Genomic DNA, 22,194 nt, shown 5'->3' on the forward strand with positions numbered 1-22,194 from the left:
TAATTAACAGGCATGAACCCACAACATGTGACAATCTAGATTAAAATAATTCAGCCATTATGAGCATGTTATCTATTTGCAAAGGTAATATGAAAAGCAATGATCATTGAAGCACGAATAAAACCATAAAAAGGGCCGAACAATATTAATCTAGATTGGGCAGAAGTGTGTTACAAATATATAAAATGTTTAAAACATGCAACACAGGATAACTTAATGAATCTATTTAGATTTTGCCGTATCTAATAGAGCCGATAACTGTCTTGCTTTCACTAAGCATATTGAGCAAACGCCTGCCGCACGGTGTCTACTCATAAATAAAGCATAAGCAAAGACTTCTTGATTGTCAAACAAAGATCCGCCGCACGACCATTGAAAACAAACAAGACTACTTGCATCACGTCTAAATCCACCGCATGATACTAAACATGATAACAAGGTTGTCGGAACTTACGGAGGTCGACGGATCGATGATTCCTCTCGAAGAACTCGACGACACGACAAAAGGACTCGAAGGTTAACACGGGGCCGGTTGTATTGATTTGGTTGTGAACCCTTATTACAATGGTCGAGGATCAATATTTATACCCTAGGCAAAACACGAGTCCTAGAAGACTACGATTTACAAAGGAACTATTAAACAAACTTGGAAACTACGATTCCTTGCCCTAAACTCTCAGAGTCCTTTATTATTACAACTTTCATCTTTTCGATCGGCTTTGCTTACCATCTTCTGCTTTCCCAAATGGAGTCACCACCTTCTGGAGTAACCGACCGCATAAGTATTTAGCCGACCGCTCGTTTTGTTTGCCGAATATCCTTCTTCCCGCATGCAGGTCCACCTGTCATCCTCCAAAGTCGACCAAAATCCAGTGTTAACACCTACATTGGTTTCTATCATTGTAATTTGATAGAAATATGGATTTGGGATTATTTTATTTTAACTATAACAATCAGGGGCAGACACAGCCCAGTATCCAGAAAAGAGTAGGGTAATACAGCCTGTTCGTTTCGTCGTAAACGATCGTTGATTATTTACTATTGGCTGGTTTGGTGTGAGAGAAAAATACTATTCCAACTTATAATCCACGATCGTATACGAGCAAGCGATGATAGCCAATAGGTCCGAGCACAACCTAATCTATCAAGAAGCCACATATTGGATATTAAAAGCACTAAAAATTTGCTAAACATGTTAGGCTATTGAACAAACGCCATCTAGTACCAGGGAAAATGGGGGTCGTTTATATGTACCAGGCCCTCACAATGGGTCAAGGTTGTAGCCGCTGGTCACCAGTCTTTATCTACAGTATTTTGAGAGAGGAGAATAAGCGGCTGCAGCAGCCACAGTCACTTATTCTCGCAGCCGAACCGGCCCATATTTGAATAAATATGCCGTGGAGCCAGCTAGGAAATGGCACCATCACTCGCTAAATGGGCCAACTACTGAATAAATAAGGTCCCCATCAGCCTATCCAAACAAAGGTGAACCTTAGTGCTTACTCGTAACACATAATCTATTTGTGAAGTACAAACAAAGTAGGGGAAAGTAGATTTGCTTCATTGAGGACTGAGGTAACCAGCCATACAGCTCATGGGTCCATCTTATCTTCCAGTGGGTCGGCCAAATCAAAGGGTGACAGCAGCAAAGTGTATTGTATCTTGTCAACTTAAGCAAAATTTCGGTGTTTGTCAAATACTGTACAGTGCACAGTACAGGACTGAGAAGGATGCAAGAAATTTATTTATATTCTGGAATATGACTTTGAAAAATAAGTCATCTCAATCAAGAACTAAAGCAAAATGGTGAAACATGGGAGCACCTGGGGCACCTATATCCCTATATCACATACTCTCTCAGTGCCAATATCCTTAATCTGTCTGAAAATTTTCAGATGTTTTGGGACAGAGGGTACAAAACTAGATGACAAGTCAAGTGACTATAGATTTTCACGAGTTGTCAATGAACATCCCATTGATCTTCTTTCTAAATAATACCTTCTGCAACCTGAGCACAGCATCCATGTAACCTCACACTTGCGGCTTGTCACATGCACACATGAGAAGTCAATAGTCTGACATGATACTTTATCTGAATCCGAGATATTTTCTATGTCAAACATAGAACTGATCAACAATTTTGAACTGAACTGTTTTCAAAAAAATATTCCACCCTGGACTTCGTTTTCCAGGCTCAATGCACTTAAGGCTTATGGAAGTATTACTGTGGAAAGTCATGGTGCACAGATAGTTCTCCGTGGGCTCATGCAAATCCAGCTTCCCTCATATCAGCTACGGTTGAATCAAGTCTTTCATGTAAATCGAACTTTCGGTATCCAGCAACCAATATATCATATATAGACCTGTTGAGCTTGAACAAACTTCGGATGCGATTCAAGAAGAGATCCAACCGATCAAACTCCCTGTGACGAAAATAAGAACAGATTATGACCTCAACATCCTCTGGACACATAAACATCACACCATTGTCCAACATCCGGGAAATCGCATGCTCCATATCTGCCAGGTGATCTGCCTTAGCATAGAACCTGATAATCCCATGGTGCAGTTGTGTTTCAGAACTCAAGTGTGGTCCCTTTTGTATTAGGACAAGCAGCTGCTCCATTTCAGCAATTTCATCTCTATCTAGGCATATTCTCGTCAACCTCACAACTATAGCTTTGTTCAACTCCCAATTGCCATCACTTACACGTTTTAAAAAGTCTCCTACTCTGCTGGTCTCCTCCTTTCTAGAGATAATCTCAAGACTGGCCTCCAAAATAGTAGAGTTTGGCTTAATCTCGAAGGCGATCATTTCCTCAAACACCATTTTGGCATCATCTAGCATGCTCAACTGAACAAACCTTGTGATCAAAGATTCAAAAGCTTCAATACTTGGCGTAAACCCAGCATTCTTTGCAGCTACATACCAGCTCATCATAGCATGGCCACTTCCAAGCAGCGAAAATGCACAGATGAATGCATCATATGTAGCTGAACTGGGATTGCATCCATCCATGTCTTCCATACTCTCATATAAGGTCATTGCAGAAAGGAGGTCTCCGGCCGACAAGAAAGCATTAATAAGGGCATTGAAAATGTTATTGTTCAGCTGGATTCCCTTCGCCTCCACGCATTCGAAAACTCTCATTGCAAGCGTTGCATTCCTTGTCTGACCACAGAAACGGATTATCCTCGAGTAGGGCTCGCAATCTTGAATGTCTTCCGTCAGCAGCTTCTCTAGTTTCCATTCCAATATCTAAAGTCAATGTTCACCAATCAAACAATGTTAATTAGCGGCATTAAATATCTCTTTCTCAAATGCAAATAAAAAAGGTCTCTTAAGAATCTCACAAAAATGTATTTACTTAACGGATTTGATCATATCAGCGTTTCAGAAAACGGCTATTGATACGCATCGCAAACCGCATTCTGACCCGTGAGGAAAACAGAAATTCCCTTCTGCCGCAGAAGTAAAAGCTAGTAATCAACTAAACCAACCACTAGCTTGATTGGAGGGGCCAAAGAGTGAGGAGAGGAGCGACTCACGAGGTGCGCCTTGGTCGGAGACGACGCGCGGAGAAGCGCGGCGGCGAGGGGCTCCCAGAAGGCGCCGTCGCGGTGGGACCCCGAGGAGGCAGCCTCCTCCATGGTTGCCTTGACGCGGCACTCCGGCTCCGAGACCAGGCGAGCGAGCAGATTCCCGTCCGTCCCCGAGGCCGCGGCGGCGGCCGCAGTCCCCACCCCGCGCCACAAGCGCCGGCGAACGGCGGCGATAGCCATCGACTGCTCGCGGTGGAAACTGGAAACGGGCCTAATGGATGTGGTACTAAGCAGGCCCAGTGAATTTTTCGTGCGGAGACGCCGCGGACTCTAGAGGAGCCCATCTTAGGATTCTAGCGCAGTTCAGCCCGCAAATAAAGGCCCATGTCTCGCTGCCGCCTAACCGCTGGCACAGTGGCAGTGTGGCACGCAGGTCCCCTCCGGGAGCTTCTTCAATCTTCACCCAGCTTGCAGCCGCCCAGCCCTTTCGCTCGCGCCACATGGCCATGCCCACAGGTCCCCTCCTCGGAGCTGCCGCCTGTCGGGCTCGGTCGCCGTACGCTTGCGTGCGCGATCTGTTCTGTTCCCGCGCGCTGCGCATACGGCCAAGCCCACGGGGGGTGATCGATCCAGGCCGCCGCGGCCGGGGCCTCCCGCCTCCTGCCTGCCGCGCGCCAGAGAATTTACGGCGGCGCGCGGGACAAGCAAGGGAGCACGGATCCTGTCCGTGACCCCGCGGCCACGCTCGGGTCGGTCGGTGACCTCGCTGGCTCGCCGCTACTACGAACTGGACAGACGACCGAGGCGCTCGTACGTTCGGTTCATGCAAGCAACTAGTATCAAGCACAGAGCATCAGCTGCTGGCTGATGCCGACCCGAGATTAATCAGTCTGAACTAGTAGTAGGTGGTACAGGCACGGCACGCCTCTGCGCGGTGACCTGACCATCTACCGGTGCGTCGAAGTACGAGCTGCTTCTGCGTGCGGTGCGATGCCCAGCGCCTGCAACGTAGTTTGTGCAGCTCCGTGCACGTCTCCAAGGCTCCAACACGTACGTACAGGGCCGTCCGTCCGTGGAGCGGTGGAGGTGGAGCAGAGGCGCAGAGCAAGCGGCCGAGACGGCGCCTAATTTATGAGCGCGCGCGAGCCGGTGCATGGCGAAGGGAAGGAATGGGGATGTGTGGTGGGCTTGGGGAGAGTGGCGTGGCGTCTCCGCGCGAGGGTGGGCGCATGGTAGTAGTAATTGATAACCAAGCCCGGAAGGAACGAACTCCACATCACATGTGCCCTGCCTTGCATTGGCCTGCCCTGCTCGCCGGGCAAACGCCAGGAAATGGAAATCATGGCGGCGCATACACTGTGCGTGGTATCCGCCCATGCATATGCATGCACATGCAGCCCCCTGGCCCGGCGCTCCTGAACCCTGTTCACTTTAATTTATGGATGCTTGTAAGCCTGCCTCTCGGTTGCTCGCATTATGGTGATGTTTATACTGAAATATTGTAAGAGAAAAATATTGCTTTATAGCTGAAAAGTAGTTTTGAATAAGCTTAAGCGAACGTAGCGATTGATTGCATGCCATTTGCACGGCCGCAGTTGCTCATACAGCTATATATGTAGACACTACACGGAGTACACTCATCTGCAGTGGCATAAGTGAGTTGCCTATCTTATTCTTAACCTTCCGTTTAAGCTTTAAAAATCGTAGCTAGTAAGCTACTAGCTAGCAAAGGACATCTTTGCACTGTGTGAAGATCCTCCTGTACGTACAGGGCTGAGTAGCTGAGACGATCGAGTTGCTGACGACGGTACGTAGATGCAGATGTAGATGGGCGAGCGATCGAAATGGGGACGACGATCGACGACGACCATCACATATTCACATGTTGTGTATCTGCCAGGACCGTATATGTAGATGCAGACAGGCAGACATATATACTAGCGCGTACTACGTACTATACATTGCGGCCATTCATTTCGATGGTCCCGTCAGGGCGTCAGACGAGACGATCCGTCGACGACGTACTCTCCACGCCCTCGGTCATCAGTGTCTCTCAGAGAGAGAGAGAGTAACAGCAGCAGCCACCTTTGCGCAAGTTTTTGTTACGTGTTGTTTTCGCTCAATCTGTTGTTGCCCAGTTGCCCTCAGGCTTCAGCCGATCAGCTCGCTGCTGTGTACGTATCACTGCGGTGTAGTGTGTGCCAAGCTATAGGAAACTACTGGTACTAAAAACACATGGTATATTTCCTCCGTTCTAAATTACAAGATGTTTTCGTTTTTTCAGATATAGATTTTCCTATGTATTTAGATATACACTATATCTACATACATAGCAAAAACAATATACATCTAAAAAAGCCAAAACGTCTTATAATTTAGAACGGATAGAGCATGTATATATATGCTTGCATGAGAAATGTGTAGCAATGACAATCACGAACGAGACAATCTTTGCTGAGGATAATGTAGCAATGTATATAAGCAGGACACGTGTGTCAGGCCCGTCCCATGGGGGAGGGCAGGCAGTGCGACGCCCGAGGGCCCATGGCACTAGGGGCCCATGAGTATACGTATATGTAGTACATGTATTTGGCTTCATATGGTCACGTCCAGTTCAGTCTGCGGCTCTGTGCGGCAACCCTTTCCTACTCGCGACTCCGCGTCAAAGCATGCGGCGGCTGTTCCGGCGTTCCCAAATCCTGAAATCCCAATTTCCGTAATCTGGAATCCCGTGATCCCAGCAGGCGCCCACTAACCCAGCTGCGCTGCAGTCCCTTCATCCCTGTCCCCGACTCTCTGCGGTAAGTGATTATGGTTTCAGTTCATCAGTATTTATTGTTTGTTCGATCTGAAAACTTTAGTTTCTTTTTTACCATACATACAGGCATCAAGCGATAGTGCAGCGAATTGTTGATCTATTAGTTTAATTATTTAATTCATCAAGGAACTTATGGACATGCCACAGGCAACCGGCTGTCCATAATTTGTTTTAAATTTTAAGTCATTTCATGTTACTGTGATTTCACTGTTCTTTAAGCTTCTTTGATGTATTGTCATTTTTTAACGAACTATATTTTGCGAGTTAACTCTTATTACCAGTAGTACTATATAGTTCAATCTCGTGATATTAAAATATTAGATTGCCAGGACTTCATTGTCTTGCTTGCCCAAGGACCTTAGAAATTGTTGGGACGGCCCTGACGTGTGTATTCTCTTCTCTTGTTTTCTCCTCAACAACACGAGCAGCAACTAATGAATCGATCGAGCTGCACGCAATGCAGCTGGCAGGAGACACACATTGTGATTGACATTTATGGGCGCTCCTGTTACGCCAATTCTTTTACTGAATATTTAGCATGCGTAGCGTGGTGCTGCCTCCCAGTGACCGGGTAGCAAGATCAGGTGTGTGAAACCTAATGCACCCAACCACAGAGTTTGTAGATGAAGGAAACAAACGCTTCTGCCTCTACACTTAACGGACAAGTGCATATAGCCAGAGCCAAACCACAACTGCACACGCCTCTACCTCTGTGTCTCCAACTCTTCATGTGGCACCAACCAAGCCGCATACACTGCCATGGGGCCTGTTTGGATGGCGCCTTGGCCTAGAGGCTCGCACCCAGGCAGGGGTGCATCCAACGCGCTTGAAATTGAACACCTAGAAGCGATGTCTAGCTCAGGCAAGATTCCCATGTCATGAACCAAACAGCCTCTCTGTGCTATGCAGTTGACGACCCTCTCGTCCTAGTCTCCCTGATCCTCACTGTTGTACACGCAGTTCCTTGATGTATATGTATACGGAGTATGCATACATATGCTGGATGTACATGTAATGTAAGAATGCTTTGATTTTGTCCTGTCCCAATGCAATGGACACCGGACATGGGCATGTCCCTAGTACTCGTCGTGTTCCAAATTGCAGACGTTTTGGCTTTTTTTTTATGTGTGTGTGTATATATATATATAATGTACTTAGATATAAACATATATCTAAATACGTAACAAAAGATATGTATCTATAAAACTGAGGGAGTTTTTTTTTTAAAAAAAAGAAGTTTCTTGGCTTGCTAGAACAGAGAACGTGTGACAGCATTCAGCATCTGCGCAGCGTACCGTGCAGATGCTGTACGATCGAGGGCACATGCATGGAGCAGGCACCGGCTACAGGTACATGGTCTCAACTCACAGCTCGGCATTCAGTCTCGGTGAAAACTGTGGGTAACGTATATATGGAGTACGCTGCACACCGATACCACGCACGCACAGAGACAACACGGGCATGCACACGCTACAGGCGTACGTGGAACAGTCTGTACGAGCTGGACCAGGTGCTGCTGGCAACTAGTAAAGGGAGCGTACAAGTGGAGTGAATTGATGGAATTCCGCGACGCAGTAACCGTCCGGTTCTGTCAATTTTGGACCAGCAAAGGCAGAGCCAATTGTACCGTATGTACATGAAGCTAATGTGTGGTTGTTGAACATGCATTCAAGTGGCGACCGATGCAGGTGTGTACAGTCGTAGTTGTGCTCCTACATTGCGTGAGGATCGTTGCCCTCTCGCTTCGCTGATAAGCCATGGCTGAAAGTATCGTTGACTGATTTATTGTGAGAGAAAAATACTGTTCGTTTGCTGAAAAAATACGACTTATAAGTCAAACAAACAGGACGTGTAGTAGTAGTATATACACTGATGTATAGTGACGGTCTGATGGACAGGCAGCGGTGAATCTAGACTAAACTGCTGTCGGGGTCGCACAGATTCATGAACTCAATTTGATAAGGTCGTAGCTGGCCGAAATACGCGGGGTTACACTGATTCGTACAAAGTTATCGGAGTCGCATGACCCCGACACATATACACCGGCTTCGCCGCTGCGGACAGGGTGAAGACGAAAGTGGGAAAGGCGTTTCATGACATGTACAATACACTCCACGGAATGAAGTGCATAAACTGAAAACCGAAACACGTTTTTTCGACAGTAAAAGATTCTACGGATTCTCGTATTTCTCTCTGGCCTGTTGTAGGACCGTTTCTGGAACCTGGATATCTCAAGTAGCTAGGAAGTAGGAAGGGTGCCGATCAATACAGTAATTTCGTTGTGCCACTTGTTGGCTCAGCTGTTTAATCAGGTAGTATCAACCTACTATTTTGTCCAGAAAATGTGACTTTGTCAGCTTGCATTGCACTGAACAAAGTTCGCCCAATAATACAGCATACAGGTTATAGCTAGTGTGAGCCCCCTTACCTGAAATGCTACTGCCCTCACCTCTCGCTTGCCCTATAAACTCGATCCTCGCAGCGTCACATGCCCGACTTCTCACTACACACTCCATTCACGAGCCAAAGCTAGCTAGCTCTCCTCCTCGTGTCCTTGTCACTGTGCACGTCGCCTTCCCTTCTGTTCCCAACAAAGCCAAGAAAGCACTACTCGCACTAAACAAGCAAAGCTAACACGATGCTGGGATGCTTCTCCCGGCTGCGGCGGCCGACGACGACGGGGTCGTCAGCGGCGCCGGAGCCCATGCCTGCGGCGGCGTCCGACGAGGCGTCCACGTCGGTGGCCTCGACGACATCGGCGGCGGGCTCCACCTCGCCGTGCTCGTCGTCGTCCTCGGCGCGCGGCAATAAGGACGACGACCACGCTGGCAACGACTCCAACTCCATCGTCGCGGTGGGCAAGAATCCGTCGGCGCTGTCCGAGTCCGGGCTGTCCTCGGCCATCGCGTCGCGCCGGTTGTTCCTCTCCTCCCCGGGCCGCTCCAACTCCATCGTCGACTCGTCGGCGCACGGCGCCGCCGCCGCCGCCCTGGGCGTAGGCGTGGGCGCGGCCGGGGTGGCGGTGCCCACGTACTCGCCGGACCCGCACGCCGACTTCCTCCGGTCCATGGAGGAGATGGCCGCGGCGCTGCGCCTGGACGCGCGCCGCCGCGGCGACAGGGCCCGCCTCCACGAGCTGCTGCGGTGCTACCTCGCGCTCAACGACAGGCGCGCGCACAAGTACGTCGTCAGCGCGTTCACTGACCTCCTGCTCCACCTCACCGCCGCCGCCAACCTCGACGACGACCACCATGATTAGCTCTTCCGACTTCTTGACCGCGTTGCCATATTGCCATGCATACGGACAGAATTTTGGGTACGGAGATCAAAATCCTTTGCAATAATTGGCGACTTACTTCAGAGTGCACATCAGCAATCCCTTCTACATCGGCGTTCCAGGATCAACCAACTGTAAATACTGCCTCCAGCTCCAGGTCGTCGAACTCCGTAGCTAGAAATCTGTTCGTGTGCACAGCATTTTGCTTCAACTTTTTTTCTTCTCTGGGTGTGTTGTGTGACTGTGTGAGCAGTGAGCGTGCTGGCGAAGATATGATATGATATAGCCAGCTTCTAAAAACAAAGCTGCATTTGCATCGTGCTCGCTTGGTTTGCTTTGTGCTTGCCTTTGCCTTTTTGGTCATCTCTGCTCTTTTCCTGTTCAGCTCTTTAGCTTTCTGTTCTCTTTGGGGGTACCTACCTGAAGCCTAAATACGCTTGCTTCTGTGATAAACGACGTACACGCCATGCCAAAGGATGCTTGTGTCGTGATTGTAACCACTATCATGTTTCTTCAGATAATACTGAAGTTGGGCTAGACTAAAAGTTTAATGCACCATTTAGTCTATCCGTTTGGATGGCCTAGGGCTAACTAAAATTTAGTCCAGTAATCCTTACACGCCCTGCATCCCGTCCTTCTAACACATCACTTGCTAAACTAAACAAACTAACCCATAAACGAGGTCTCCTCGAGGCCTTGAGACGAGCGAGGGGTCTTCGGATCCAGCCACAGGTAGCAATAATAAACGAGGTGCCATGCAAACCCAATCGTCCGTCAGGTACAGGCGCTGCAGGCTGCTTCCAGCCTACACATGGCCGCCGTGCAGTTGGATGGTTCGCATCTGTAGAGCAGAGTAAGCAACCATCGGCGCCATTACGTTTTCCTGACTGCATTCAGTAGGCATAATGCGCCATTACGTTCTCCTGACCGCATTCAGTAGGCATAATTATCTGTAGAGCAGAGTAAGCAACCATCGGCGCCATTACGTCTTCCTGACTGGATTCAGTAGGCATAACGCGCGATATAGGCCCTATTCGCTTGTCTTATAATCCGTACTTTTTAGCTTGTTATTTTAGCCAGAACTGTGTTTTTCTCTCACAACAAATCAGCTAGAACAGTGTTTCGTCTTATTTTTTCAGCGAAGCAAACGGGGCCATAAGATCATGGAGGACCCACGGTCGCAACAACGAAACCACTCCGGGGGTGCGGGGTGGGGAGAAGACAGAAGAGCCGTGCCGTCGAAAAGACTCTGAGTAACCAGGCCGTTAGGGGCAGAAGTTGACACGGCAACAGCAAACACGATCGCGAAGCCGTGTGCCTGACAGCTCCATTCTTCTATGGAAAAGGAGGCTCACGAATTCACAAGACGAGCGTGCGGGCAGCGCTAGAAAAGCTTGCGCGCCCGTGTCGCGATTGCGATCCCTGCAAGGCCATTGACAACGCTGGAGCGGCAACCAAACCAGCACAGTATCATGGAAAGCAGCAGAACCACGCACGACACGATCTGAGTCCACCACCGGCCATCACTAGGCTGCAGGTACCATCACATGTGATCCGTTTCTTTCCGACCGGCAGCGGCACCGACAGAATCATCTCCGGTGGCCACGCACAAAGCCGTGCGGGCAACTCTGACACCCAGTGCACACAGCACATGATAGGCAGCAGAATAAGCATTACCAGCATCGACACCGGAACTTACACCGACAGGAAAGGAAACAACAGTAACACGGCAACTTTGGCGCCCCGCTAGAGATGCAACACAGCCTTCAGGAAAGCCAGGCGCAATCATTCTGTAAGCAGTAAGTACGTAGTCACACTACTATCTAATCTGGGCTCCAGTTGGGACCAAATTAGAGAACTATATTTACTGGATCGCAGAATAGTTGATAACAATATAGTTACATAAAGAAAATCTATAGAGCAAATCCACATCTATATTCAGAACACACACCGGCATCTTGTCAATACATTATAACTTTGAAAACAAAGACCGGTTGAGATCTAACTGAACCCCTGCATGCATCTACTATCCATCCAATGAAAGAGGTGTTTGTGGATTACAGAAACAACAAATTAGATGACAAGTTAACGATAATATTGGGGAGATCTATAGGTCAAATCCACAGGTACAGTCACAACACCAACATTTAAGCATTAAGTTTTCTGTCATATATCAGGTCAAAGTCTATACAGTGTCGCTACAAGAAAACCTCTTCAGGTCTAATTGTAATTGGACCTCTACATCACTTATATCTAATATCCATCCAATTCAGAGGTGTTTGGGTCACAGAAACAGCAAATTAGATGACGAGTACTTTACACGGTAAAAAAATTCAGGTCAAATTGTAATCGGACCACTAGATCACTTGTATCTAATATCCATCCAATTTACAGGTGTTTGGGTCACAGAAATTGCAAATTCGATGACAAGTACCATACTGGGTCAGAAAACAGTTAATGATAACATAGAGAAGATCTATAGGGCAAATCCACATCTAAAGTAATACTGTCAGAACAAACACCAGCATTTAAGCTACTAATTTCCTTTGTCATACATCTGGTCATTGTCACATCAAGACAAAGGTCATTTGAGATCTAACTGTTACCGGAGCATCACTTCATTTGATATCCATTCTGAGCCTAAATATGTATTCCACTACAAGTTATGAAATTTGAAGCCATAAATATGGTTTCTCGGGCATGCACTCTGACTTGTCTGCTTTCACCTCCGAACAAATGGAAATGGAAGTTATGGTACCAGATTGCCCATAGGCAAACAAGGACTCAAACTAATGTCCGAGTAAAAAACATAATACTAATTAGCATTTAAATAGCTTTGCCATCTTCTAATTCCACACAAATTCACACTAGGATTTCTGAATATTACACCCTCTTACATAATAACAATACAAACAACACGAGTGGCACCAACCTATTGCAACAATATACTCCGACATTCAAAGAACCAGACATATCCAAAAGTGCCAAGGAATATGTAGCGAGTAGCGACTACCTTCTTAACAGAAATTTAAATCTTCATGACAATTGGCAAGTCAAGAAAGAAAGGAAAAGCTATAATATAATATAGAAAAAGATCACCAATCAGGAAGTCTATGCAACATCACACTTCCAAATGGAGAGAAATCAATCATGCAATGAATGATACCTAAATAGGAAGACAGATCTCTTCCAAATAACCAGTCAAACCATGAGCCATAGACGCTTGCAATAAAGTACACCTAGTGCAAATACAGCTTCCAGAACTAGGGGGTATAACTCAACTAGCTGCAGATATTATATGCCCAACATCTTTTGTCCACAGAAGCAGCATTGAATCTATAAATTGGGATCAGAGATAGGTATGCACGCCTCGGTGCAAATTAAATAAACTGATGGAGGTGGGCTTTATGGCAAGAGATCATTCGTTTGGATCAAATTCTTTTCTGCTCTTGAGGAAAGCCCTTTTTCTAGAATCTGAGTCTAGTTCATCCAGATCAGATGCAATTGCTAGGTACCCGTAAAGTATCCTCTTTTTCTCAGCTGTCCTGATATCCGTCTCGACCAACAAAGGGTTCTGATCAGAATCTAAAGAACGACTGGCATGAGCGCGTGACCAACCTATACGTCCACGATCTTGCCTCTCAAGGAACTCAGCAAGACGCTCAGCATCCTTCAAGCCAGATGGGTTGTTTGCAAACTTGATAAGTGTCAAACCCATGTGTCCTTCCTTTCCATACAAGGACTTCGACTTCCCACCAGAAAACCCTAGTTCTGAAAACAAAGATACAAGATTGACACAGCAAATATTACTGTGATATATATGGCATTACTCCAAAAACATGTGCTTAGCAGAGGCATGGTTTCATAAACAGGGATGGTATTTCTTGAGTGATTTTATTTCTCTGCTCCAAATATGGCTTAATTCTAACTTGCAGCCCTGAACAAACTAAAGACTGAGTAGCATTGCTGCTTGCTTACATTAGATAGTTTAGTTAAGCAATGAAAATGAACCCCACAATGATGCTACAGTTCTTCCTTAACTAGAAAGGTAGCATCACAAAACATTGGACAGAGAAATGTCATTTTCCATATCTGAGTATCTGACCAACAGGAGCAAATAAATCTGCTTGAAGTAGATCAATCATATGGCCACCACACTGACAAGACAGGACATAATTGAACCCCTTGAGGTCAGGATGATACATGCCTCATGTTCATGTAACAAAGATAGATCCAGCATACTACTGTTGCGTAGAAACTGCAATTACTTACTGTCTCTGCAGTAGCCTAAGCATTAGTTGCATTTATTTGACTGCAAATTGAACGGAAAGCATCCAATCAAGCATTGGATGCACTACTAACTGTAGCCTAACAAAAGACCTGGAGAGTAGTGATACCCAACAACCACAGCACAGCTCTTCCTAAGGTCAAGCTGAACGAACAAATTACCAGGTAATCCTCATAGCCTCCACGTAATCCTGAAACTTAATTAGCAGCCCCTACAATTAGGTTGTCTTTTAGTTGCCTCATAGCAACTCTATGTCCCCTTAATTTGTGGGTCAGTGGAAGGAAAGTATGTGAGTCGTCTTGTAGCGCAAATTTAGCTTACGAGGTAGTTGTACCATGAGATAACAATGTCTTCCCTCACTTCCCTTCCTCTCCTCCACATCACCTAAAACCCTAAATGGCAATGCATGAGGCAACCTATGAGATGGCTGGCATGGACTAATGTACCCAGCATAACAACTCATAAGTATTGCCTTGGCAGTTCCGCAGTTGGCACTACGTCCAATCAGCAAAGGAAGAGCAGCTCTACAACCCAGCAAGAACCCCCCCCCCCCCCCCCCCCCCCCCCAAAAAAAAAAAAAAAAGCAAAATCCTGTCTTTGCTTAACAGCAGTAAGCAAATTGCGATACCGTGCTAATAAAAATATATTGAGTGTTGTATAAAGCATATATATGCCACAGGCGCTTGTATGCAAACACTGCATTAACTTAAAGGTTGTGATATAAATATACCTGTCATTTTCTTATCCATTTCTTTGTTCCCTAAACCCTCAAAGCGACCATCTTTCTTCCTCCCAGTCGAAGTATTGTGAATGATAACAGTAGGCGGCCACACGATGAGGTCCTCCCTACTTGCTTGGACAAGGTCAGAAGGTAATGATTGGTAGCCCTTAGAGTTCTCAGGGACTTTTGTATAATCCCATCCCATAAGGACACACAATGCCTTGTGCAGACCAAGATGATCAACAAATGAATCTGCATTTGGCGGGTTGTAAGCATGCATGACAAGTCCATGGACATCAGCAAAGTCCTTAGAAGACCTGGAATAGTGTACATTGACCAGACATGATCACAAATAAATTAAGATCCAACGAGTAGCAGCTGGAAACTAGCGAGCTAAACACAATTCATTACAAATACAGTGTAATAGGATCGAGAAATGAGAGGGAATCTAAACAGGCAAATCCCCAAAGAAGTATAATAACTAAAAAGTAAGATAGGATCCTATGGCAAAGAAGCAACTGTCGAGAGAAAAACAATTTTAGACATATTCAGTCATTGGTGAAATGACGTAAGTTTGTTGATAGCTCTGGTGCTCTGAAGGTCGTATGGAATGAGACAGCCTAGAGGGATATGTCATGGATCGTCCACAGTTCCACTATACATCAACAAGGAATGGTTATAAGCTCCCACTTGAAAATATGGTAATGGATAACAAGTAGTTTTATGAGGTCTGCACCTAGGCTTGAGTACTTGCTTCCAAATCAAATCCTATTAACTGTACAATAACAGCTATTGAAAAGTTGAATCAAAACATGAACTGCCAAAAACTTTTTAAGGTAGGCAAAATATATGGATCCCACTGTCGCATCAGGAAGCAATTGGTTTCTCTCATCCAGTTAGGCACTTAGGCAGCAGCTGCATAGCAACTATGATTTCAAGACGCAGGCAGACATTTAAGGGGGGGAAATGGCTGGGGCTGTAGAAGGGAGGTTCCAGTGGATTTCATGTCCTTTTTTTAAAAAGGAAAGACATTTCATATAGAGTGCGAACCTAACACAAATATCATATTTCAAAATTTGCCCACTTAACAATTTCCTATGGCTGTTGAAATTTCTGTAAACATATTGTTCACCACAAGACTGTATAATACATTTCGGCCTCTGCACAAAGAATTTATTTTTATTTAAGGATTCACTTATTCCAACAGATTAAGATTTGACCAAACTTCAACAATCTGGACATATCGTGGTTTATAGATGCCAGCTTGATGTACCTTTACTACAATGATACGGTCAAAAGCTTGGCTGGTGAGTGATGGTATGTCATGTCCTCACACCTCCCTTTAACGTCTCAAAAACCTCCAAAAAAGAGGGAGAAAAAACTCCCCGACAAATGAATTACCTTCTAACAAAAATTCATTCTAATATACAATAACTTCCATCCTCTCTCTGCATTTATTGTCATGACTCCTCGTTATCTTTATCCTCTCAGCTTCCCTAGATGTATTCACTAACAAAGCTATCATGAGTGCATCCATTGTTGCAGCTGTCCTACTCATCATTCTCAAGTATAGCTACTCACCCACTCCTCACAATCCCAACATTGCACAATTTAGTTGCACACAGCACAGTGCAAGCATGGCCATGCAGATTGAGCGGGGCAGAGAAGGCCTGACACAGGCTGCAGCTCATCTCAACCAGGCATAGTGGCCACGCACTGTGTGCAGTTTAGGCCAAATACAAGCAAAAGGGCATGATGTCGGCAATATAAGCTAAAAAACAGGGTCTACATATGAAGCTACAATCAGGAATATTGCAGTTACTATGCCAGCCACAGAACAAGTTTAATAACGTATACCATCATGCAAAATAGACGAATAATAAAAGATATGACAAACAATAAAAGGAAATGAAGCGGCACAATTTCAGGAGAAACAATTACAATATATATATATATATATATATATATATATATATATATATATATATATATATATATATATATATATATATATATATATAAAGCTATGAAGGGCGGGCCTGGTGCAAGCGGTAGAGTCTTACTGCCTGTGACCGGAAGGTGCCGGGTTCGAGTCGCGGTCTCCTCGCATTGCACAGACAAGGGTAAGGCTTGCCACTAACACCCTTCCCCAGACCCCGCACAGAGCGGGAGCTCTCTGCACTGGGTATGCCCTTTATATATATATAAAGCTATGCCTCAAGCATCCCAAACAACCAGAATACCTGAAGGAATGGCTTGTTTCAAATATCCAGATACTTTAGATACTACTGATAAGGCACTTGGGACATCAATAGCCTTTTTGGTTACTTGTATACACCTAGCCTGGCACGTATGAGCTCAGCCAGGCTCATTTAAGCCAAGCTGGACTCATAGGCCCTGTTTGGGACTGTGGTCTCCCACCGCTCGTCCGCACGGTGCGGTAGACGAGCGGTGGTGAGGGAGCCACGATACGTAAAATTGGGTTTGTAGTTCATTTTCGCGGTGGTTGAGTCGGATGCAGTGAGAAAAATCAAAGGTACCGCGCAGCGTTTGGCGGGATTCTGGGCTTCCTTTGACCGCCACCGCGAGATACGCGGTCCCAAACAGGGCCATACAAGTTCGCTTTGTTTGGTTGCTTGTATTTGTCGATCCAAGCAGTGTTTGGATAAAATGTGTAAGGCAAAAGTAATTACTCCCTCCAGGACCATTTCTTTGGCGCAGGGGCTCAAATTCTAGATACCAAGGAAACACTGGATACCGAGGAGGGGTATTAAACGGCGCAGGATTTTAAGCTCATATTTGCCAGGTCGCAGCCGTGTTGGATTCCTGATTCGCTGCATTCACTCATTGCATGCATGCATACATGCATACGGTTGCTACTCAGCACATCGCCAAGAAAATGCTAGTGCCCGGTTGCAGCCAACCGTTCGGTTTCCATGTGGTCACTAATGCCTGCCTAACAAGAGGGACATTTCTCAAACTACACAGGCACCTAAGAAACGGTACCGGAGGGGGTATTATATTTATTGTATACTCACTCTGTCCCAATTTAAATGCACGTTTAGGATTCAAATGGGCAAAATACTGTAGCTGGCAGATTACAATTCTACCCCTAAAAAGTGCAGCTGTTGTCACTGGAACAATGTTGATTGACGCAGCAAGAGAATAAAGCCAACAACAGTATACAGTAGAAATGTGTGGCCACAATTTCACCGGCACATCAACAGACAGTGGATGGACTGAATGTGTGGAGGAGACTACGCTGCACTTCCTGCGTTTCTTTTTTTTTAATCGAACTTTTATTTCCTCAGACGAAGTGCAGGTTACAGATACCAGTACACTGCTACGCTTCAGATGCATTGTGTCCATTTATTTTGGGAAATTTTTTGAACTGTAAACGTGCAGTTATTACAGGACGGAGGGAGTATAAGTTTTAGAAGACTTAGTTTTTCCTTATTAAGCCTTAATTAGCTCTTGAAATCACTAATGTCATTAATATATACTGATTGTGAACTAATCATATCATTAGCTGGAGCCACATCGCATCCAGCGATCCAGGACCACGGGAAACGGAAATGAAACTTGTTTCCCGGGAGCCAGGCTGAGGGAGCTCTTTTGCATCCTGTGGGACAGGCTCAAGCCTTGTACAGACAACCAAACAGGCTACAAACAAGCACAAAAATGAAACCAATTCAACTCGTATATTTGTCTAGAAACTAAGAACAAAAATGCACCCAAACATTGATGGTGCACAAAGTGTTTGACACTCAAAATACACAAGTATGCTACGTATTATATGATAGCATCATCTGAAGCCCAGTAGCTTGAGATATGTTGGGAAAGAAAATATTCAGATCATAAATCATGCCAGCAACACAAAATATAAAAGTGCGAGAGTGAAATTAACCATGAAAAATTGAAAAACACATAGCACAACCTCAATAACAAACAAAACATACAAAAATAAGAGCTGCAACAAGATCAAATAAACATTCACAAGCATATAATTGCAGCCAAGCAATCAGTGAACAAGGATATTAGTGGCAGATCTGCCAGATCTATCCTTGCCACCACATATAAGAACTCGCAAGAAGTAAAGCAGGATATGCATTTTATATATATTTTCAGAAATCTGTACTCAGATAACCTCGCACATCAATGCGGCTCTTATTAAAAACTTGCAGTTTCCTACTACATGTCAAAGGCAGGATGAAACCACTGTGGTTCTATACTTCTATAAGCAGACTTCTGATCACACAAGTGCCACTTTAATTCAATCTTCGATGGGTAGTCAGACGTAATTCAGTCTTCAATAGGTAGGAAAGAGACATAAGAAAAAATATGTACAGAGTAAGCTTATACATTACGAAATCAAAAGACATGCAACAAGCGCCGGTGATAGATATATGGTTCACTAGAACGGATATATCATTACTCTTACAATGGAAAACAAAAACCTCAAATAACTCAAAGTAATCCTTGGAGCAATGATGGCATTATACCAAGTAGCATAAGGCAGAAAATCTGTTGCTAGACATGCCTAGCAACTGCAACACCAGTACCAGATAAAACTAAGCAACCTCGACATTCCTAGTACTGTTCGCCTAAACGGCCGTTTAGCCCGTTTACACACCGTATAAACGCTACACGGTGGTACACCGTTTCCGTTTAATCAGTTGTTTTGACCGTTTAAACGGCCGTTTTGCCCGTTTAAACACCCGTTTTGCCCGTTTAAACACCCATTTTGCCTGAATAATGGGCTAAACGGCAGGTGACGGACTGTTTACTGTTTAGCGTTTAGGATAACACAACATGCTAACTGATATCTAATTCATTCCTAGTACTGCTAACTGATATCTGTTAGTCCATAACTAACACGGAACTCTGCCTTTAAAAAACGCATACCAATTCAGCCACATGATATACTCTACTAAAGAAAGACCTATTGGCGGCAATTTTTCAGTAAAGAGATAGCTGTTCGGTGGATTTCTCCACCCAGACATAGACATAACATAGCCAGTTCCAGTTCAACTAGATCATAACAATAAGGAGATACTGTTTGGTGGATTTCTCCAGCCAGACATAGACATAGACATAGTGCCAGTTTAACTGTAGATCATAGCTAAAAAACAAGTTGTATCAAGTCAGAGTAAGAGCCAGCTCAACAATAGCAAGAAACCAACACAGGAACTTCACTACAAATGATACTAGAAAGCTTGCCAGGAAGAAGGCAGCAAACAGTGTGGGATCGCCAAACCTGCCACAGGCGAGACACGGGACACGGCCGCCCTCGAGATAGCTCCGCCTCTGCACGGAGCTCTCGTTGAGCATCTTGGCGTACTTGAGGAACGCCCTCCTGAGCGCGTGCCGGTCTACCACGGCATGTGGCGTCCGTTGATGCGGCCCGTCGAGCCGCGGCTGCTTGGGGTGCCTCGGGAAGCCCTCGTCCTGGTCGGCAGGGTGTTTGCGCCTAGCCTCGTGCGGCGGCATCTGCACAGGCATCTGCGGCGGCGGCGGCGGCGCCTGATGCGGCGGCCAGAGGTCCGGGGCGGCGCGGGGGAGGAGGTGGTGTGGGAGGGGTGGCAGGGGCGCCGGCTCGAAGGGGTAGTCAGGGGGCAGGGCGAAGTAGGTGCGGACGGTGCCGTCGGCGAGGAGCATGGTGCGGCGGTCGAGGTTGTGGAAGCCGTACGGCTGCGGGGGAGGAGTCTCCACCGCCGGCTGCGGCTGAGCCTGCGACCGGAGCGCGGCCGCCGGCGACGCGGGGTTGCGGGCTTGTGGTGCTGGCACGGGAGGGCCCCCCGGATGGCGCCTGGAGTCCGCTGTGCGGGTGGGGGTCGGGGTGCGGGCGGAGGTGGATGGCGCGGCCTTGCCACCGGCCGGGGCGGCTCCGGCAGCTCCCGGTGGCGGTGGACCCCAGCGAGATTTGCGGGCCGGCGCCATGCCAGCGGGGGGCTTGCCTGCGGCGGACGGCCGCGAAGGAGGGTTAGGGTTCTTCATCGCTTAGAGAGACGCGATCGCGATGGAGGCTGTGTGGATTTGGGGGAATGCGACTGTGCGACTGGATTTGGATGGCGTCGGAGACAGGACGAACGAGCCAGAGGGGCGGGCACAGTGCCAGCACGTCGCACGCGAACGAGGTCGATGACGAGGCTTGTCTTGAAAGTGTATCCCATAGGTTTACGCTTGTTTCTCTCTCTTTCCATACTTGATTCCTCCTCCCCCCCCCCCCCCCCCCCACCCCACCACCACCACCCCCCCCCCCCCCCCACCCACCCACACCACACACACACACACACAACAACCCCCCCTCCCCCTCATTAAAAAAAACTCCCCCCCCCCCCCCCTCTTTTAAAAAAACACGTCTCTTCCCTTCTTTGTCTCTAGATCCGGCAGTCTTAGAGGAAAAATCGGTAGAGGCGGACCGACCAACGGTGGGAACGACGGCTAGTCGGCGTTTGGGTCTTGGTGGCCGAGTGGAGGCGGAGCGGGGGTGCCCATGGCCAGACCTCGCCGCGGGAGGAGGGGAGAGGAGGAGGAGGCCGCCGCAGCAGGACGGTGGGTGGCGGCGGGGGCGAGGAGAAAGAAGAACAGTGAAAAAAAAGAGGTGCTCGGCACTCAGTTGTTGGATAGACAACTCCTTACGCAATCAGTAATGCAAGGCGTACTTCGGGGGTGTGATCGGCTGGCTACACATGGCTTGAGCTGTCGTGTTTAGATCTTCGATGATCAGGACGCCTCGCTCGGTCCTAGGGCCTGGCCGATCTAGGATAGACCCATTATATGTACCATTTGACATTTGTTTAATTGACTATATGAATACATAGTAGATATAGATATATAAGTTATTGTTTGTCAAGCTCAGAAAAAAAATAAAAACGATTCTCGTTTCCATGGAGCCAAGCTTGATGGGGCTTAGTAGGTAGAGAAAGTCGTTGATGAGTTGTTTGTCGCTAGGCTCAATCAGAAAACGAGACGAGAAGCTCGAAAGAGAACTCCAGCCATGATCTCACAACTCTCGCACGAGGAATTTTGTCAATACATCGAAACACGCTTAGATTATGGTATCTCGACAAGCGTCCAAGTCGTAAGCTGACTTTGGATTTTGGGTGATGTGAATGTGAGAATGTGGAAAGAGAACATCACTAATGACTTGTTCGTCATTACTCATTAGTCTCGATAAAAAATGAGTCGAGAAGGTGGAAATAGAACGCCAACCATGATTTTCCACAACCCTTGCATGCGAAATTCCATCGGCGGATCCAGACGTTAACACACGTGAAGAGAAGCCATAAGCCGATTACGCAAAGCCTGTGGGTACAATGGCAGGACGAGCAAGGCTAGCGGCACTAGGTTGGGAAAAGGGCGGTGGCATGATAGAAGAAATGGTCGATGCCCACGATCGGCAGCATAAGAGAAAGATGAGCTAGGTATAAGATGGGGTTGTCAAGTAGTAGCACAAGGCAAGTGAATTGGCCACACCATCCTAGCTTCACAGGTGGAAAAGACAAGAGAAGCAGAGTTGTCGGAGAGAAAAGATAAAATATATT

The 22,194-nt window shown here is 46.6% G+C and overlaps 3 protein-coding genes across 3 annotated transcripts; 1 reads left to right on the top strand and 2 right to left on the bottom strand.

Moving 5' to 3' along the window:
- Nucleotides 1-1,548: 1,548 nt before the first annotated feature.
- On the bottom strand, nucleotides 1,549-3,807 carry LOC136540629 (pentatricopeptide repeat-containing protein At2g48000-like). Its single transcript, XM_066532628.1, has 2 exons — nucleotides 3,550-3,807; nucleotides 1,549-3,259 (listed from the first exon to the last, which is right to left on the bottom strand). The coding sequence occupies exons 1-2, from the start codon at nucleotides 3,781-3,783 to the stop codon at nucleotides 2,264-2,266; spliced, it is 1,230 nt and encodes a 409-aa protein (XP_066388725.1). The 5' UTR covers nucleotides 3,784-3,807; the 3' UTR covers nucleotides 1,549-2,263.
- A 4,820-nt stretch (nucleotides 3,808-8,627) lies between these two features.
- Nucleotides 8,628-10,131, top strand: LOC136540630 (transcription repressor OFP12-like). Its single transcript, XM_066532629.1, has one exon. The coding sequence runs from the start codon at nucleotides 9,000-9,002 to the stop codon at nucleotides 9,618-9,620; it is 621 nt and encodes a 206-aa protein (XP_066388726.1). The 5' UTR covers nucleotides 8,628-8,999; the 3' UTR covers nucleotides 9,621-10,131.
- A 1,440-nt stretch (nucleotides 10,132-11,571) lies between these two features.
- Nucleotides 11,572-20,812, bottom strand: LOC136535680 (uncharacterized). The gene is made up of 3 exons (XM_066528041.1): nucleotides 19,905-20,812; nucleotides 14,657-14,964; nucleotides 11,572-13,409 (listed from the first exon to the last, which is right to left on the bottom strand). Exons 1-3 carry the CDS (start codon nucleotides 20,642-20,644, stop codon nucleotides 13,057-13,059), a joined length of 1,401 nt encoding a protein of 466 aa, XP_066384138.1. The 5' UTR covers nucleotides 20,645-20,812; the 3' UTR covers nucleotides 11,572-13,056.
- Nucleotides 20,813-22,194: the final 1,382 nt, after the last annotated feature.

Source organism: Miscanthus floridulus, chromosome 2, assembly GCF_019320115.1.
Source record: "Miscanthus floridulus cultivar M001 chromosome 2, ASM1932011v1, whole genome shotgun sequence".
Classification (NCBI taxonomy): domain Eukaryota; kingdom Viridiplantae; phylum Streptophyta; class Magnoliopsida; order Poales; family Poaceae; genus Miscanthus; species Miscanthus floridulus.

Excerpts from the sequence above, each read along its gene's own strand:
- LOC136540629 (XM_066532628.1), bottom strand. The coding sequence starts at position 3,783 with ATGGCTATCGCCGCCGTTCGCCGGCGCTTGTGGCGCGGGGTGGGGACT. Across the intron at positions 3,260-3,549 it reads CTCCGACCAAGGCGCACCTC|ATATTGGAATGGAAACTAGA; the intron begins GTGAGTCGCTCC and ends CATTGACTTTAG.
- LOC136540630 (XM_066532629.1), top strand. The coding sequence starts at position 9,000 with ATGCTGGGATGCTTCTCCCGGCTGCGGCGGCCGACGACGACGGGGTCG.
- LOC136535680 (XM_066528041.1), bottom strand. The coding sequence starts at position 20,644 with ATGAAGAACCCTAACCCTCCTTCGCGGCCGTCCGCCGCAGGCAAGCCC. Across the intron at positions 14,965-19,904 it reads CCGTGTCTCGCCTGTGGCAG|GTCTTCTAAGGACTTTGCTG; the intron begins GTTTGGCGATCC and ends ACACTATTCCAG. Across the intron at positions 13,410-14,656 it reads AATGGATAAGAAAATGACAG|AACTAGGGTTTTCTGGTGGG; the intron begins GTATATTTATAT and ends CTTTGTTTTCAG.